This window comes from Festucalex cinctus, chromosome 20, assembly GCF_051991245.1.
Source record: "Festucalex cinctus isolate MCC-2025b chromosome 20, RoL_Fcin_1.0, whole genome shotgun sequence".
Lineage (NCBI taxonomy): Eukaryota > Metazoa > Chordata > Actinopteri > Syngnathiformes > Syngnathidae > Festucalex > Festucalex cinctus.
Window position 1 is genome coordinate 19,944,806 of NC_135430.1, and position 18,911 is coordinate 19,963,716.

Consider the following 18,911-nt stretch of genomic DNA (forward strand, 5'->3'; position numbering starts at 1 on the left):
CGGATGGTCGCGGGATTCCAGTGTCTAATTCGGGGGGAATGATTTGTGAATCGTGGGACAAGCGGAATGATCCGAAACCTGAAAGGAGGACTGCGGGGGCGGCAATATTTACCTTGACTTGATTACAAGCGCACACACACTCACACGGGGTGGGATTAACCTTCACGACACTCTGACCTCACGGCACCCTCGCCCGTGTCATCCAAGCTCGCATCTATCCCTCGCCGTGCGTGCCATCCAATAATGTCAACTACGAGCTCCTGTCAGTCTGTTTTTAAACACAAGGACAGAGACTCAATTACATGGCTTTTAGGGAGTCATCCTGCACCCGACACACACCTGCTAACAGTTGTCAGATGTGCTGGCAAAAAGTCAAAGGTCAAACCAATATGCATTCCAAAACAATCAGCGGCTTCCAGCGGGCTGCTTGTTTACATCACTTGATTAGGACGACACACTGTTACTTTTTATAATCAGTAGCCGAAAGCTACTCCAGAAAAAATAAAAAAATAAAATGAATAGCAAAGTAAAAGCCAGTGATGTGCTTAGTTTTGCAGTGCCCTTAACTGCTCGCAGACACTCAATTTGCAGCAAGTAACAACATTAACACCAGGACAGAAAATTAACACCAGCAAGCTGATAGATCCTCTCAGGAACTTATCCCCCTTTTATTTATATAAATATATATATATATATATATATATAATTATGACGTCTACGTATTTCAAGCATGACATCATGGATCAGCCGGCCACTACTCACTAGACAATAAATGTCTTCCTGGTGTGACAGATGCATTTAGCAGCCAATTATAACCGCTTGTTCTCTGTGGCTCATATAACTCTTCCCCTGTGCCCGACGCTTCTCTGGCAAACATACAAAAGGACCCGAAATAACGCCGAGGGGTTGAGCGGGACATCAATCTGCGGCAGACTCACGGCCGTGTAATCCTAAACCTTCACCTTCCTCTTAATACCAGTGCCCCCACCTCCTCTTACTCCTTAATACCCACACATACCAGGACAGAGTTGGCCCACAACAAATGGTCCGCCGACAAAGGGCAGAGTTCGGGCAGTAGCACTTGTGCGCACACGCGCGAAATACGCTAAACCCACGTACACGAACATGGATGTGAACATACCCAAACATTTATTCACATGTAATAAGATCAAACGGGGGGAAAAAAATAAAAAAATTAAAAAAAAATACAAAAACGAGAAAAAAAAAAGGTGCACGGATGGGGGGGGGTCTTGACACAATCGATAAGTGCGGCCAAAAATCCTGTCATCCCTTTCCAACTCAGCCCCACCAAGTCTCTGAAACCTGTAACCTTCAATCTGATTCGTCCAGTCTCAATTCAAAACAAGATTGAGAAGACAAGAGCCAATCGACTAATATACACATTCCCCGCTAAATCGTTACCTACAGAGCAGTGGGAGCAGTGCGGGGTTGGATTTGCACTTAGGCGGAGGCGCGCGAGTGTTACAATTACAAAAATAAAAAGTCTCCTAAATCACAATACCAAAGTAGAGTGCAAATGTGGCGATTAAAAACGGGGGCGGAGGTGCAAACGGCGATAGCCGCAAATACATCAGGATGCCGCTTATAAATGCCAGCTGGCCTTTCTGTCTTGCTGCAGTCGGAAACTACTGAGAAGTGCTTGGCTGACAGCTATATGATGTCAGGGCTCCAAGAAAACTCAATTAAAATGACTAATTTGGTGAAACAGAGGTTCAGACTGAATTCTACTGGCTTATAGTTTCATCTAGCTGATGAAAACGTAACTTTAATAGAATCTTGATGTTTGATAACACTTTTTCAGACCAATACCAGTACACGTAGTCACTGCTTGAGTAGTCACCAATATCCCTAGTACTTTTGATGCATAAAATTTACAGGAAAAAAAAAAACTGACAGATAATTTTAAAGTAAGACCCATATGTCCTGATATCGCATTTGTCCTTATTAAAGGCCGAGATACACCACTCCGATATCAGCCGAATGTGAACGACGCCTACCACCTGTGGCGTCGGCCCAGACGTCCGCACATCTCCTACAAAAATGGCATCAATACACACCACACCGACCCCGACTATTAGGTAACTTAAGCGCATGCGCGAGAAGTAATTCCCCTCCATACCATCGGCGGCGATAGTCATTATTCCAAAAGGCGTATTTCCCATACAATACACCTTTTAAACTCATGAAAATGGAGAATATGAATTAAAAACAAAACATTAAACGCATCAAGAAAAGATGAAATGCAATAAAAGTTGTCCGCAACCTATAAACTCCCAGAGAATCCCACCTGCACGAGCCAATCAAGACACACAAATTGTACTACGTCGCAAGCACAAGTGAGCTGACAAAGTAACAAGAACACACAGAATTATGGCCCCGCCCTCCATTAGGGAACACAATGCGTGTGTAACGAAAATAATGAAATACTCCCGCGTGGCAGCCCGACACCTCCACTTGGATGTTCACTATTGAGATGAGTGAATGAACGTGCCTGCTAGCAGTAGTGTGGCAAATGTGTGTGTGTGTGCAGTATTCAATTACACTACCACATTTAGCTGTTTATGTCATGCGGGCATCTCTTCGCACCTATTTACTGAGCATGTGCACACTCCATTAACGAGTGTCGAAAGAAGTCATTAGATCAGATTTAACGTGGAGATTTTTGTATGTAGTGCCATGTATGACAGACAATACTTACATTACATTAGACAAGACAAATATTTATTTTGGGAATTAATTTTAAAAACGAAAGTTACAGCGGTGTTAATGGAAAAACTAGGAAAGGAGGGCATGGGTGGTCGACAAGAAAAATTATGCAGCAGTGCTCTCTTGTGGATATCACTTGTAACATAATACTAGTGGCGGCACAGAAAAATTACCATTGAAAATCTGATTCGTAGCAAATGTAAGAAAAAAATGTCCATATTAGGACAAATTTGTTAAGCAATATAGGTTCTCTCTATTCTGTGTTAACTGATGTAAAATGTATTTAGGTGTGCTCGCCGGACTTACCTCCCTGCCCTTGTGCGTGACCAGGGCAGCCAGCGGTTTGGCATAGAAGCGACTGTAGCTGAATCCCAAGCAGCCGTACATGCTGTTAGCCGTTAGCTTCAAAGCCTTCTGTCGGATGTCATACTAAGAAAGACACATAAACGGGGTTCAACTTTGGTTAAGTATTTGCTCATTTGTTAAAACTGAATTTGATTTTGCGTTGGTGTGTACCTGCAGGTAAAGGTCCGAGTTGATGTCCTGTTGTTTCATCAGCTGTTTAACGTGTTTGCGCCGTTCCACCAGTTTCCTGATCTCCTTGGGCAAGATTCCCATTTCCAAGTCACAATCTGGAATCTCTGGGATCTCTTCTGGCTCATCCTCCTGTTGCCATAGAAACAACACATCACTTTACACCTAAGTGATCGAACAAACGGACAAGTTGCACGCACCCGACTCTTCTTTTGCTTGGTGGAAGCCGCTCGCTGCACGGTGGTGAAGCAGATGTTAAACTCTTGTATGATGGACGGATATAGGCTGTTGAAGTCGAGCAGCAGTACAAACTTGTCGTAGAAACCTGAAACAAGGATTTTATATTAACTCAAGATATGAAGTAAAAAGAGTTCAGAATGATCCAAAACACACGCACCAACTTTAGGATCCAGCACCAGCCCTCCAGCATAGGCGGCCTTCTTTCTACGCTTCCCTTTCCCGGTATCAACATCTTCTTCTCCTTCATGCTGAGACATTTGGAAAAGAGCAGTCATGTTTAAGCATTTATGTTAACAAAACGAGATAAAAAAAAAGAAAAAAAAAAAAGGTGCTCTGGTGTGTTTGAGGTTACCGTTTCCATCTGCAGTTTCTTAAAGGACGGTTTGTCAGGAACGATGTAGTTCTTGTCGTGGAAAGCGTGAAGCAACAGATACTCGTTTCTTTCAGCACGACCTCCCATCAGAGTGCGAGACTGCGGGGAAAATAGTTAGGTGACTAAGCTTGCCCATTGAAAGACAACTTGAAATGTGAGTGGGCAGCGGAATCACGCATTACCATGATGTTGCCGGCAATGTTGGTAATCTGCAAGGCCAGCGGCAGTACGTTGAGCTCACACATTAGCTGGAGGATCAGCTTGGCGTCGGTCCACGTCAGCTCCAGCAGGTAGAGAAGATGAGGAGAATCACTGGCACGCAGACAGTCACATAAATTTAATGTTGTAAATAATATGCAAATAAGTCAATGTCCACAACATGAGACATATCTGTCTATAGAAATAAATGTTTAGCAAATATTCGGATTCAAGGAAATAACTGTGTCAACACAAATGGTATTTTTAAAAAATATCTCACTCCATTTTAAAATAATTCCCCAGGCTGTCAGGTGAAAGCGACTGATGAAGTAGTTTCTGGTTGGCACAATAACAATAATGGAATTGAATATAAAGTACAATTTCCTTTTACAGTTCACACTATGCACGGAGCCCCTCGAGTGACAGTTTGCATTTCTGTGTGAAAATGGACCTAGTTTGGTTATATTTTCACCTAGGAATTTATTATAACAACATTGCTGCTGTACTTGTAAGTCATCACCATTAGGGTGTGTTTGAGAGTAATTTAAAACGTCTGACGTCTACCGCTCGCAGGTAGAGTCATTTTACAGTCTTACCCAAGCGAGAAAACCTTCTCGTTAGAACAAGAAAGTTTCTCATTAGGTGAGACTTTTCTCTAAATTGCAACTTGCTTTGCCATATTAGAAGACAAACAGACCTTTCTAAGAAGTTAAAAAAAAAACATCAACATTGGACCTAATGAAATGTGACACCTGTAAAGATTTCTGATGCTCTCCTCTGGGATGGTGGCTCGCTCCGTTTTCAGCACCTGCGCAGCCAACTCAGTCAGATGGTAACTCTTACAGCGGATCAACTCCTTTGCGGAGATCTCTGTGTCGCACACAAGGCGGCCACAGGTGGCACTTTTTTCCGCAAAGGCGCTGCGGCCCTGCAAGCAAACAGAAAACAGTTATAACACACACACACACACACACACACACACACACACACACACACACACACACACACACACACACACACACACACACACACACACACACACACACACACACACACACACACACACAAAAAGCCACACCGTGTATTTTTAATCCTCACCCCTAGTTTGGGCATGTTGGCCCTCCTGAGGCGTCCGATCTTGGACCAGTGCGGAACTTTGCAGTAGTTGATTCGCTGCAGTAGCAGTTCAAGGTCAAAGCCAAAAATGTCATGACCCTTAAAAAGTAACAAGCGGAAAGTTTTGTTTTAACCAAGTGATTAAACATATCATGGATGTGAAGAAAAATACAAAAGCATACCACAAGAACATCAGGATCAATTTTGTGCATCTTGGCCAGGAAGAAGCCAAGTAGAGTTCTTTCTGTGGTGGCTATCTCCACTTTAGCGTTCTAAGAGAAGAAGAGAACTTCAGTGTGTTGGTTTCAAAACATCATTGAAAGGCATCATACAACTAAACTCACACCAAACTTATCATGACTGAACATGATTATCTTTTTAAAGTCTGATTTACTTGGCACCGTTCGTGTACTAAATCTCATCAGTTTCCTCAGGAATGTCAATGAACCCCCTTCTGTGCCAGCTCACCTTCTTTTTCAGCGCATCCTTGAAGTCATATGGGAAGATGCAGTCGGTCGGTTTCGTCACCACTGAAAGACAAAATTTGATTTAATGAGCCCTGTGGTCCTCATCTTGGCAGTATGCGATGAACAAAAGAATTCTTAGCAGGAGCTCACCACAAAAATGAGTCTGATAAGGTGGTTGAGGTGGAGCTTTGTCCATATGGAAGTTATGGTGGACAAGTGCTACCAGGGAAACTATCTGCACAAGGGGAAAATAAACTCAATCACAAACGTATCCTTTGATTTAAAAAAAAAAAAAAAAAAAAAAAAAAACGTTTACGTATTTTGTTGTCCTCCAAAATCAATCAATCCTGACCTCATTGTGATGAGTCTTGAGGTTCTGGACGGTCTTGAGGCTGATAGACATGACTGTGACCGGCGGTGGTGCCAAGTCTTTGACCACGGTGACCAGATCACTTCTCGGGACGAGAGCCTCTACTTTGCACCAGCTGACTGCTTGATTGAGCAGCTCTATCAGACACACACAAACATGTTAATACATATTATCTATCGCTACATTTGAAATAGATAGCGGTGCGCCATTTTATTTAATCTGTTCTTACGCGGTGTCTTGATGTCCAGCCAGCACGGGCCTTTAATCTTCCTACTAAGGAGGAAATGTTCCAAGCTGGAAGTGTTGGTTCCAAAAATGTGGGAAAATGTTGCCCCCTTAAGGTCAGGCGGCAGAGCAGGGAACTCAGCCTTCGAAAACAAGTAAGATTAATGTTTGAATCTTTATAAAAAATAAAATAAAAATAAAAAATCCCTATAACGTGCGTTTACTCACTGAATAGCGAACTTCCAGGTACTCGCTTTGCGTGGGCACATCAGGCATTTCAAAGGCATAGTTCTTCTCCACTTTCTGAAGCCAAAACAAGTGTAATATTTGACACAAAAATATACACGCTGTGGTGTAGGTAATGTTGGGAGGATTACCTTAGACTTGAACTTCATGATCTTGTACTTGTCAGAAAGCTCACTGAACTCCTGGTAGATGTCCATCATTCCAACAGGCGTATTACACACCTCCCCCGTCTTGGGGTCTACTTTCTGTGAGGTGAACACATAAGCACTTAACGAATATTTCATTCACATTTATTAACTAGTGCTGTCAGGCGATTAAAATTTGTAATCGTAATCAAATCGCATGATTTTAATAGTTAGGTCACGATTAATCACAAATTTTCTATGATCTAAATGTACAATTTTTTTTTTTTTTTAATTTTCATACTCTTTACAAAAGTGAGAAAAATGTGAAACTAAGAAGTATGGCTGCATCTTTTAGTCACCGATATAGCCATTTCATAATTCATGAAATTGAGTGAAAATAAAAAATATGCAAACAAGTGTAATATTGATTTGTGGTGAGGTCATTTTACTGCCGCTAGATGGCATAATTGCACCTGTAAGACATTGGTGGTGTATTTTTCTTTTCAGTAAGCGCTATCTAATCTCTTCAACATGAAGTAACTAGTGAAATTCTGCACATTTTTAAAATTGTAAAATACAATTTGAGCCCATTCCACAAGTACAGGCATTATTATTACATTTACGACCGCTAAATCTTGACGTGGGCGTGCCTGCCGCGTTGCGAGTGTAATTCCCCCCAGCACAGGCTTTCCAAGTAAAGAGCAGTCTTTAATAAAAAAAAATTGGTGCCCTTGAAGGAACTTTAAATTCTCTCATAATTAACACACTAATTTCGACACCTCTAGTATTAACAAAAAAAAAAAAAAAAAAAAAAAAAAGTGTTAATTGTTATAGTAGAGTTTTCAACATACAAATTCACGTGGTAGGATATACATGGTGCGTTCGATGTTCCTGATAGAGACACAGCAGCTTGTATGAGCCTGGGCCGACTCGATCCACACTTTTCCAAACAGGTACACCACGCCTGCAAGACAAAACAGAGTCAGGCTGTGCTTGAGGAATATCCAAGCAATATGTCAGAGGATATAGCTTGCCATACCTGGTTGATTATAAGGGTCTTCGAAAGCATCTAACCAATAGAATCTGAAAACCTGCTCGCCATCTGGACCCTCCACCAGTGGCAGCTTGCTTGAGTCCACCTGCACCTCTGCAGTGGCTTCGGTGACTGCACTCTCTCCATCATCCGGCCCCCATGAGCCTCCCGTCTTGCTGCAATGCAGAACCAGAATTGGAGCAGTGGTTAATCACAGAAAAAGTACACAAGCACTCATGATTCTGTCTTCCATTGCCTTAGTCGGATGCCAAATTCCGTCTAGTGACGTCACCTGCCGCTACAGAGCGCTCGCAGACGGAGCTGATCATTCAGTCAGGTTCCGTCACATCCCATAAAAGCTTACTCGCATATGCGAGGACGGAAGGACTCACATGAGGGCTGCGTTCTGAGCTTTCTCTTTGACTGGCGCCACAACGGCTGTTTTACATTCAGATGGGGCCTCTTGTCTGACCGCAGGCCCCGGAGGCTCCTCAGGTCCGACCTCCATCGGCTCATCAAAGTCCATCGTGTCAAACACCAGATCTTCGGCTACTGTGGGTAAACATGATCAGTGAAGTTAGTCCAAGAGTCAGAACAAGAGTAAATCAATAAGTGCACAATTTTTAGCACCTTCCTCTTGCTTCTGGACTGGTTCTGTTTCTTTCTCCACTACTGGAGCTCTTTTTGAGGGAGGAGATGAAGTAGCTGTTGGCCTCTGGGTGTCAGGAGGAGGCGGACGGATGACTTTGGCCTTAGCTGGCTCCTGATACGACAAACATTTTTTGTTTTTCTAAAGCCCATTTGACAGATGTCATCCCAACGAATCACAGCTGTCATTTAAACAACTGAAAAGTTTACTTTGGCCATCTGTGGCTTGATAGAGAACGGATTCATGGGTGAGCCGATGGATTTTTTCTTCTTTAGTGTTACCACAGGTGGAGGAGCCAGGATGGTGCTTTTCTGGATGGGGAAAGAGCAAGACATATTTGCAAGGGAAATTTGAGGGGCAACCAGCAAGTTATTAAAAAAAAAATATATATAAAAAAAATAAAAAGTATGACAAAAACATTTGTTGACATGAAAACATATTTATCTCTCTACCAACCTCTGAGTGCAGGTCTTGTAAAATGTCTCCCAACAGATCATCCTTGGACAAGTCCACATCTTTCTGCAAGAGGTTATAATTTAGGATTGATGGATAAATAACATGAATAAAATAGTCTTACGTTTTATGTCAAGGTAAGCAACCATTTCTTTCTGTTACTTCCCTTTATGTTTTTGTTTTTTTTCCAGACAATTATTTACTGCAATTGTGACGTATTTTGCGAAGTTGTATAGGTTAGAATTAAGAGACTATGTGCTCCGACAAAGGTGGCGTAAGACTGGAACTTCAAACTTTGAACCCTTTGTAAACACATTATAGTATTATATACAGCAGACAGAAAACTATGATGCACCTCTGCTGGCTTCTTGACATTGCTGTTCATGAAGAGGCTCTTAATGCTGTTTGGCTTTGACACTGCTACTTTTTTCATTTGTTTCTTTGCAGTGACTCCTTTGCCGCTAGAATTTCCTGCCAAGGAAAATAATATCGAGAGACTGATAAATTGCATAGAAAATGACTGAATATGATGTATGATGTAATAATACGAAATACCTTTTGTCTTTTCCACCACGTCATCATCCAGATCGTCATCAAAGATCTCTCTGCCGTCCTCCACGTACCCTACTCCATCTGAAAGAAGAAAAAATAAATAAATGAGAACAATACTGACTACATAGATTGCTGCGATATTTGCAGCATCACCATCATCAACAATCCAGTCATCCTCTTGTCTGTCCCGGACTATCTTGGAGTACTGTGCTTCATCCACTTCCTCATACACGCTGCTTAACTCCTCCACCTGCAAAATAGATCAAATTAATACTCTTATGAGATGAATACAAACATGCCTCCAATGTGTCGACACTCATTCTCGTATTTTATGATTTCAAGAGCATTATCACTTTGAAATTGACTCATCCGCTGACCTCATACTTGATCTTCTCCCCTCGCTTGGCCTTTTTCAGTTGCTCCAGAGCAGACTTCCTCCCTACTTTCTCCCTCTTCTCCCGTCTGGAGCGAGACTTGGCCAGACCACAGGAATCGCCGACATCATCTGGCAAGGAGACACATACATATGTAGTTTACCACGTCCACAGTTATCGTGTCAAGGTTTGAGGAGTAGAAATATTCTAAATGTATTTATTTTCCATAAGTGACTCAAAATACCAATAAATGAGCATATTTGAAAATGGCAGTCTTCTTAACAAGCACTACATAGTGTGTGTACACTGAGGCTGTTCCGAGCAAATTCTATGCAATAAGTTTATACTTCGCCTGTGACATATGTGTATAGAAAACTAAGGGAACAAGTGACAACACATAACCCATAAACCCTAATAAAACGACGGGAACTTATTTATTACCCGAATTATTGTTTGAAAACGTAAAACTAGAGATTTGGGTTAGCATACGCAGACACAGTAGCATCCGTGATAGGTAAGCTAACCACCGAGTTAGCTCATTTCAGCCACGCTTTGAAGGTTTGAAGACAACTAAAATAAGACAACCTCCGCCCGGTGCGTCCGTATCTTTGTCGGGGTTCGAGACGGGAGCCATGACTACTTTAGTCCGGTTTGGACGCTCGCTAAAAGCTCCTAAACGAGGAACCAGCAGCACATCCAACACAATAACAAGAAAGTCCGCGCCAAATGGTTTTCCCGGGGAAAGTCATGTGCCGGAAGTGACATCACAACCAATGACGACAACATGCTATTGCATTTATTGTCCACACGGTGGGAGTGTTGTACAAAAAGTCGGCTACTCCCCCTACTCCTTTTTTCCCCTCTCTTCCACGAAGCTTTATTGAAACAATGAACCTTCCTTGTAGAAAAATTTTATATAAACATTGTAAAACGTAAATAAATTAAAACCGCCCCTATGATAAAGAAAACAAAACCAAAATACGATTAGGGTCATTTTCCTGCAGTGTATCCCAACCAAATTCGTTTCCATGGTAATGAAGCGGAATTTCGGAGGGTACAATAGTTTCGTGCCCCAGATTGGGGCCACAGATAGTGTTTACAATAATAGCACAAAGGCCGTTTGTTCTTCATCCCCATATGACCACTATGCACATTTAGGTTACACTAATTTCCCCACCTTCTTGTATGACTAGTACTTATTTATTACAATATGATGTAGCCAACTGAATCAGACACTGCGTACCATATGGTCACTCCAAAAAAAAAAAAAAAAAAAAAATGCCATAAAGTCAGCACACTTGATTGGTCGTCATCATCATGTCTATGTTGCGTGTATTTACTCGAACACGGACGGGAGGTGCTACCATCACAGCAAAAGTGGCTGAAGAAGAAACAAACACACTTTTCAATCGATATTGACCAAATATATGAGATGTTATGGCGGAGGAGCGACGTACCCGAGCCCGTCGTCAATGTTGCTCATATCCAACACGTCCTCGGCGCAAAAGAAGACCCTCAAAGGTAAAATGAGTAATTATGACCTTTTTGTTATTATTATTTATTTTTAAACTTTTGGATCACCTTGTTAATTGCGGAAATCACACCTGTAATTGATGCATATTGAAGTTCTATGAATGAAAAGATGTCTTTTTTTCCCCATATGAATGTTTTAAAATATGTTTGCTGATTGAAACAATAAAATGTTTAAATGGTAAAGTTGCCGAACAAAAAAATGTAATAAATAACTAAATATATACTGTAACTGTCTTCTACGATCAATTGTAATTATTTGAGTACACGTGGAAAACATATTTAGAACATTTGTATGCAATATTATTTAATCCAATATCATAGCTACATTAGAAAATAGTGTTGTTATTCGAAGTTTCTAACGGTACTTGGAGATTGTCGCAAAAGTGAAGTTATCACCTAGTGAAACCGTCTAGGTTCACGACGTTGAAAATTGTTTTAATTTCTTTATTATTATTATTATTATTAATGTGTAGCAATAAAAAGCCACAGCCTATTCATTACTGTTAATAATTTGTGCTTATGAGCTCAGATATGATATGTCGTAAATGAGGCGTATGTGTCGAAACACAGTCGACTGTCAGTTTTAATAATTACTTCATATAACGCCAACCGGTTGTTTCCGTTGCGGTCTCCTCCTCGACTATTTACGCGGCTGTGATTGGGCGAGCGATCTCTGCCGATGATCTGCGAACCATCCAAGATCCTCTGACAGACAACAGGCAGCTCACGTGTCTCAAACGTAAACATTGCGATATCAGGCGAGTTGTACTTCTATTTATTTTTTCCTACGGAGAGGGGAGAGTAAATGCAAGTGACTGCTGATGATGGTCTTTGTGGCTTGTGTTTCTAAAGGTGTACTGTGCATGGACAGGTTTGCGGAGTGGGTTCTCTTTGCAAGGAGCTCCTCTGTGCAGCATGAGATGAGAGTGGATGGGATGGGAGGGGAAGGCAGAGAGCACCAGAGAGACTGATGGGAGGAGGGGACGTGAGAGTGGAAACAGGGGAAAGAAGAAAGAAACACATAGTGGTGAGGCGAGGCATCATCTCATTGATGCTGAGTCACGTAGCGGAAGGACCACAGCTACATCCCATGAGTCTTTAGGGAATCATGGAGGAGCTTGAACACACTTGCCCCCATCCTCGGACGGTAGGGTGTCTCTGTTTTTGTCGTGTGCATATAACAAGGTAGACAAAAGGGCGTTAGACTGGATATGAAACAGATGCCTGAAATCACATGTGCCTGTGGGAGTGGGTAGGATGCTGAGCCAAACAAGGTATTTACTGCAGTGAGGACAAAGAGGTGCACCGATGTCTGTGTCGCCTCGGTTTTCATTTTTGCAGCGCTTCCGCTCATGTCATTCTCCCCCTGCAGCATGTCATCCCGTGGCTTTAATCCTTCTTACGGCAGATATTCTTCACTTGTGCCAGGGTGCGCCTTACTGGGCTCATCCAGACAGGCCCCTCTGTGCTCATGGACAGTTAAGCTTCACCATCTGTCCTGTGCTGAATGTTTGTTAGCTATCTCCCTACGCCCCCCACCCCCGACGAATTATGGGTATTGTGGATGTTCCCGTGACACAGAAACTGTCAAAGTGACTCCTTGTTTTGAAAAAATAAAAATGCAAATGTTACATTTATTGTCTCAGTATTGAGATTTGAGGTGCAATTTTTTTTTTTCAAGGCATCCTTCCCATGTATTTTTTTTTTATGAACACAAGCAATCAAACCATATTTGATATTTTGGTCTTTGGCTTTGGTTGTATAAAAAAAAAAAAAAAAAAAGCATCTTAAAATATATGTATAGATTGTATATTAAACAGCGCTTATATACAAAATGCATTCCATGTTACCTTATTAAGGAACAGAGGATGAACCTGCAGGTACAAAAATGAATATGCAGTTAGTAAATTGAAATATCAAAATAGCATAAAGTTTGACAGCTAAATTTCACTATCTTGCCACTGACCTCTTCTTTTCGAAGACTACAGCATAAATAGTTTGTCCTCTTTTTGGAAAATGAATGACATCAACATATGCAATCATCAATAGGCGTAATATGTAGTTAAATGTAGAATTGATACGGAATTCATAACGCACTGGAGTGCATCAGTCATAACCCGAACCTGATTGTGTAACAAATTATCTAAATGTTGCAAGTAATCATTATTTCAAACAGCAATTTTGCGCAACCAAAACTTTAACAAAAATCCTGGACGAGCCCCCATTTTGTCATATTCCGCTTTGATAAATAACTAAAATAATTTATTACAACTGAAAATATGGAAACTGTGTCTTATGAATAGTGTACACGCGGGCGTGTGCTGAGAATATCAGCCTTAGTTGAAGTTCACAACCTAATTGAAAGTTAAATCAACAGCCAGAAGTGAAGTCCAAACAGTGAAGGCCCTTTTGCCTCAAAATATGATCAGAAATATATTATGCATAAGAATTATTATTTTTTTTAAATGCTAATGCTATTTTTTTTTATAAACAAATCTGCTGGTTTTAATAGTTTGCAAGTTGCAACTGTAATGACCTGAGAAGCTAACAGTTAGCTTAGCTTCTTCTAGTTCTTTTCCAACTTTTATTCCTTCTCTGTATTTTCTGGCAGTCCGGGTGTCATGTGGCGCCTCTCACAGGTCAATGTTGGCACTGCAACAGAAGTGTGGCGTGCTCAGTACATATACACCGTCCGTTTAGTACCCAGTTGTACAGATAGATTAGGGAAGCATAAAATACAAATTGTAGTATGTAGTAGTATTAACTTGTGATGTAAGCTAAACAAAAAATATATTCCCCAAAACTTCATTTTCATCAATTACTTTTATTCTTCATATTTTGCATCGTTCCTAGACTTGTTTTTGTGCCTACGCATGTAAGTGCTACACAACAGAGAACTAAGTACACGCGATAAGAGCAGGGCTGCTTGCAACCCGAGCCAATATTTTGGTATGGCTCCGACGTCGAAGGCATTACTGTAATGGCCCATCTCTTGTTGTGTTTTTCCTCAGATGCTGACCGAGCCCGCCATCTTTGCCAGAGAGACCAGCTGCGATTGCCGCGCCCCTCACGAAAAGCTCACCATCGCTCAGGCCCGCAGAGGCACCCCGGGTAAGAAGACCTCGTACTTGACAAGGCTGGGAAGGGTGACCTTGGCGCTTGAGTGCAATGTCATCATACCAACAAAGAGGAGACTTACAGCTATCGGCTGCAAAATGTATAAATACACATGCTTTAGATTTAGAGAGTTGAAATTGATTTCAAGGACATTACTGCCAAAAGGTGTCAATAGCAATTACTTTGTAAGGAAACTCTGCACCATAGAATCCATCATGCGTTTTCAAGTGGTTTTACGTTGTCATTTTAGTTTAGTTTTTTTAAGTATTTCATCCCCGCCCATCTACTGACTATCCGTATCCACTTATCGAATCTGCGTATCTTTCGGCGTAGCCTATATATTGCTGCATTCGAGAAAGGTGGGAAGTCGGATATATCCCACTTGGATTCCTACTTATCTGTCAACATAGCCTACTGTATCTATTTATCTATACATTTTTACTTATCTATTTACATATTTTTACCTATCAATCTATCTAGAAGGCTAGCAAACTAGCTAGCAATTAGCAAAATATGGTTGCTAGCTAGCAAATTAGAAATGCTATCTATCTATCTATCTATCTATCTATCTAGAAGGCTAGCAAACTAGCTAGCAATTAGCAAAATGTGGTTGCTAGCTAGCAAATTAGAAATGTTATCTATCTAATCGAATCTAATCTAAATACATCAATCTACACATCTATCTGTCTACACTTGCAGAAAATTAACGTTATCAACGTTCGTTTTCAGTGGACCGTCCAGTGAGAGTCTACGCTGATGGCATCTTCGACCTGTTTCACTCGGGCCATGCTCGGGCTCTCATGCAGGCCAAGAACCTTTTCCCCAACACCTACCTCATCGTGGGAGGTGGGAGACAACCAGAAAAAAACAACAACAACAACAACTCTAAACTAGCTCGCGATCTGCCTGGACCCACATTGTACGTGTTTTTTGTGCGACGCAGTGTGCAGCGACGAGCTGACCCATAAGTACAAGGGCTTCACCGTCATGACAGAGACGGAACGATACGAAGCGCTGCGACATTGCCGCTACGTCGATGAGGTGCTCAGGGATGCTCCCTGGACGCTCACGCCCGAATTTTTGGAGCAACACAAGGTGGTGATGTTCAAACGCATGACTGCGGGCTGTGCGTGGTCCTTCCATGCGATACAATGTCGTCTGATTGCTTCTCAGATCGATTTTGTGGCTCATGATGATATTCCATACTCCTCAGCAGGGAGCGAGGACGTCTACAAACACATCAAGGAAGCAGGTTGGTGTGTTTCGTGTAATGCAAAAAAATAAAAAAATCAGATGCAACCTTTTTTTGTATTAAAGTATTTGTAATGCGCATAATCCAGGAATGTTTGTGCCTACTCAACGCACCGAAGGAATCTCCACGTCGGACATCATCACCAGGATTGTCCGGGACTACGATGTCTACGCCCGTCGCAACCTCCAACGTGGCTACACGGCCAAGGAGCTCAACGTCAGCTACATCAATGTAAGATCATCACACTGCTTTTGTTGGTTGGGAGTTTGGATCTTTAGTTGGGCCCGGGGCTTTTCACATGAAGGTATTTTTTAAGGTTAGATCAGGGGTGTCAAACATAAGGCCCGGGGGCCGGATCAGGCCCGCAATGGGGTTTAATCCGGCCCGCGAGATGGTTTTGTAAAGTTAAAAAAAAAAAAAAAAAAAAAGACTGTCGGCCCAATTAATCAGCCGGCCACAATCAAAGCTTATAAATTCATAATTACACAAGTAAGTCTCAGTTGAGCAATGCATCTTGTACATGGAATTGTTCTGAATGTCGTTATTTTAAACACAATTTAAAGTTAGTTTGTTTAAAAAATAAAAACATGAATCAAACACAAACATGCTGAATTAGACACATCCAACTACACATATGACAAGGATTAACGTCCTTATAACTTCATTAACGGCACCCGGCACACAATCAGTGAACAATATACAGGTTTATGCAAAAAAAATTTTAGGACAATATTTGTACAGATGCGCCCCACAATTTAGGGCTGGCCCACAAATAGCGAAAATCTGCATGTAATTGACGGCAATGTTTTACAAATTATTTTACAATTTTACCGATCCGGCCCAATTGCGAATATATTTTCCTCCATGTGGCCCCTGAGCTAATATGAGTTTGACACCCCTGGGTTAGATGAATACTCGACATTGCCCCCAATATGCCGTGCGACTGGTTGAATGGCGATCATTTGCCATTTTCGGATCTCTCAAAAAAGTAAGATGTCCATCCATCTTCTTTCACTGCTTGGGCCACGGGTGCGTTCCCCAGTATCATCACTCGGCATACTTATCTGGGCTATTTGATCTCGACAGGAAAAGAAGTACCGGCTGCAGAACCAAGTGGACCGGATGAAAGAGAAGGTTCGCAACGTCGAGGAGAAAAGTAAACATTTTGTCTACCGTGTGGAGGAGAAAAGTCATGACCTCATTCAGAAGTGGGAAGAAAAATCCAGGGAGTTTATCGGCAACTTTTTGGAACTGTTTGGACCTGATGGTACTTGGGTAAGCACGAAATAAATAACTATGAGAGCAGAGCTTTTTATTTATTGATCGATATTTAAATCCTTTTTTTTTTTTTTAAATCTCATTTTTGTATTTAATTTTTCTTTTATTATTAATTTATTTGGACCTCGGGTAAGCATCAAACAGATAAATATGAGCGCAGAGCCTTTTTATTTATTGATATTTAAATCTATTTACATATTTATTTTTGTATTTATTTCCAACTTTATTTTTATATTTTTAATCTAATTTTTGTATTCATTTTTTTCTTTTATTATTAATTCCTTTTATTTGTTTGGACCTGATGGTACTCGGGTAAGCATCAAACAAAGGAATATGAGAGCAGAGCCTTTTTATTTATTGATTGATATTTTAATCTAATTATATATTTATTTTCACATTTCGAATCTCATTTTGTTTATTGTGGCGTCTAGTTGTTTGCGACGCCACGGCAGGCTAAGACATGGGGGAGTTAAAACCTTGCTGACGCGCTCCGTTTTCTTACAGCTTCATCAAGTTTACTCGCTTCAATTCCAATCCACAACACTGCGATAACACCAGCATGCACTTATTTTGCCCAACAAGGTACTTTCAATAAGACGTCAGCGCAGCTCGTTTCCTCCACAGCCCCGAAGCGACGTTCTCCTGATTGTATACTTCACGGTTCCAAGTTGATTCTTGTGCTTATTCCAATATCGATTTGTTTGATGCGGTCAACAAAATAGTTCCTTCCCCAGCTCACCCCACCAGGTGATCAATGACAGCCCCACACACACACCACAGGTGAGTCCACTTAATAACAAAACAGACCACTCCCACTTGTGACACCGCCAATCATCGTGATAGTCAAATGTGTGGGTGGACGTTAATTACGTGTACTACACACAAACAGCCACACCCACACAGGAAGAAAACACCAAAAGGTAGTATATGGCTTCGACATTGTTATTTTTGCGTTTATTTTTACCTTTATTTATGTTTTTGAAGTTTTTATTTCTATATATTTTTTTTGTATTTAATTTTTGAATTATATTTTTATATTCAGTTTTAGTTTCACTCTTCATTTTTTTTATTTTGGCATTTTTGGTCCTCCATAGTGGCGCATGAGTTTTTTTTTCACCTTCAAATCTATACCGTGCGTCCCTTACATGAGCGTAATATGGGTTTATTTTTCTTCCCACCCAGGCATCGTTGGGATTTTTTTAACATGAATCTCAATTTCATCCTCACCTCCAGTGTGTGCGATCAGCACTGACTTACCCCTAACAGCGTTCTGTGACACAAGTTCTGGTCCGGTGTTGGACGAGAGGAAAATAGTCCAGCAAGCTGGCTGGGGTGTCGGAAATAAAGCGTTTTTTCTTCTAAAAACTATTTGTTTTCAAAAGCGTGATACATTTCCATCACAATACTCCTTTCCTGAAAAAAGTCAGACGCCATTACCGCCAGCCACTACTTTTCTGTTTGTTCGTATCACTGCGCGGCGCCCTGTAGACAGCGAATTGACGCACTGCTGCCAGCTGATCCTTCCGCTTAGAAGTTGTTTGCCTTTTCGAAGGCGGAAGTATCAGCTAGCTGGCTGCAGTGCGTCGGTGAGCCCTCTACGGGGCGTCGCGCAGTGATACGAACGAACAGAAAAGTAGTTTTCCTTTTCATCCCAAAAAGTTTGAGAACCACTATTCTGCGGCATGACCTCTGACCCCTCCTTTCCCCTCTCTGTGCTCGAGCAGAAGCAGGTGTTTCAGGAGCGCAGCGGGCGAATGCTCTCCTACGCCCTGTCCCCCAGAGAGTCTCCCTGCAACAGTCCTCCTCGGGAACTGTCTCCCCTGCGCTCACCGTCGCCGCCATCACCGCCGGCCCGCTGGCACAACGCTCGGCCGTCGCCGCCAGCCTCCCCCAAGGGAGCTTCGGCCTCTATCAGCAGCATGAGCGAAGGCGACGAGGACGAGAAATAATAAAGCTCGCACATGCGCACGTTGATTCACACAGAACACTGCCTAAGAACTTGTCACACGCGTGCCCACGCAAACACTCTGGACGGCCACCAAAAGCACT

The 18,911-nt window shown here is 41.8% G+C and overlaps 2 protein-coding genes across 6 annotated transcripts in view; one reads left to right on the top strand and one right to left on the bottom strand.

Moving 5' to 3' along the window:
- pola1 (polymerase (DNA directed), alpha 1) overlaps positions 1–10,607 on the bottom strand; it is a 45,092-nt gene extending 34,485 nt beyond the window's left edge. The window contains exons 1-26 of one of the 3 annotated variants that reach the window (XM_077509742.1): positions 10,268–10,607; positions 9,686–9,813; positions 9,462–9,558; positions 9,312–9,389; positions 9,112–9,227; positions 8,760–8,822; positions 8,513–8,614; positions 8,285–8,417; positions 8,047–8,203; positions 7,661–7,830; positions 7,473–7,585; positions 6,628–6,741; positions 6,479–6,553; positions 6,255–6,393; positions 6,008–6,162; positions 5,806–5,890; positions 5,657–5,718; positions 5,371–5,460; positions 5,171–5,287; positions 4,825–5,000; positions 4,057–4,186; positions 3,854–3,973; positions 3,659–3,749; positions 3,462–3,586; positions 3,244–3,393; positions 3,034–3,156 (exon numbers count right to left, since the gene is read on the bottom strand). In XM_077509742.1, the coding sequence (XP_077365868.1) occupies positions 3,034–3,156; positions 3,244–3,393; positions 3,462–3,586; positions 3,659–3,749; positions 3,854–3,973; positions 4,057–4,186; positions 4,825–5,000; positions 5,171–5,287; positions 5,371–5,460; positions 5,657–5,718; positions 5,806–5,890; positions 6,008–6,162; positions 6,255–6,393; positions 6,479–6,553; positions 6,628–6,741; positions 7,473–7,585; positions 7,661–7,830; positions 8,047–8,203; positions 8,285–8,417; positions 8,513–8,614; positions 8,760–8,822; positions 9,112–9,227; positions 9,312–9,389; positions 9,462–9,558; positions 9,686–9,813; positions 10,268–10,316 (2,958 nt within the window). In that variant the 5' untranslated portion in view covers positions 10,317–10,607. Of the gene's footprint in view, positions 1–3,033; positions 3,157–3,243; positions 3,394–3,461; positions 3,587–3,658; positions 3,750–3,853; positions 3,974–4,056; positions 4,187–4,824; positions 5,001–5,170; positions 5,288–5,370; positions 5,461–5,656; positions 5,719–5,805; positions 5,891–6,007; positions 6,163–6,254; positions 6,394–6,478; positions 6,554–6,627; positions 6,742–7,472; positions 7,586–7,660; positions 7,831–8,046; positions 8,207–8,284; positions 8,418–8,512; positions 8,615–8,759; positions 8,823–9,111; positions 9,228–9,311; positions 9,390–9,461; positions 9,559–9,685; positions 9,814–10,123; positions 10,177–10,267 lie in introns of those variants that run through there. The other 2 variants (XM_077509741.1, XM_077509743.1) reach the window with 2 other exon arrangements.
- A 408-nt stretch (positions 10,608–11,015) lies between these two features.
- On the top strand, positions 11,016–18,847 carry pcyt1ba (phosphate cytidylyltransferase 1B, choline a). 3 transcript variants are annotated; one of them, XM_077509746.1, is made up of 8 exons: positions 11,016–11,203; positions 14,227–14,326; positions 15,062–15,178; positions 15,276–15,427; positions 15,506–15,584; positions 15,703–15,815; positions 16,671–16,859; positions 18,587–18,847. In XM_077509746.1, the coding sequence occupies exons 1-8, from the start codon at positions 11,120–11,122 to the stop codon at positions 18,809–18,811; spliced, it is 1,059 nt and encodes a 352-aa protein (XP_077365872.1). In that variant the 5' UTR covers positions 11,016–11,119; the 3' UTR covers positions 18,812–18,847. The 3 variants fall into 3 exon arrangements, with proteins under 3 accessions (XP_077365872.1, XP_077365871.1, XP_077365873.1); XM_077509745.1 differs by having other exon boundaries at positions 11,020–11,203; positions 15,673–15,815; XM_077509747.1 differs by lacking the exon at positions 11,016–11,203 and adding an exon at positions 12,032–12,362 and having other exon boundaries at positions 15,673–15,815.
- The last annotated feature ends 64 nt before the right edge of the window (positions 18,848–18,911 follow it).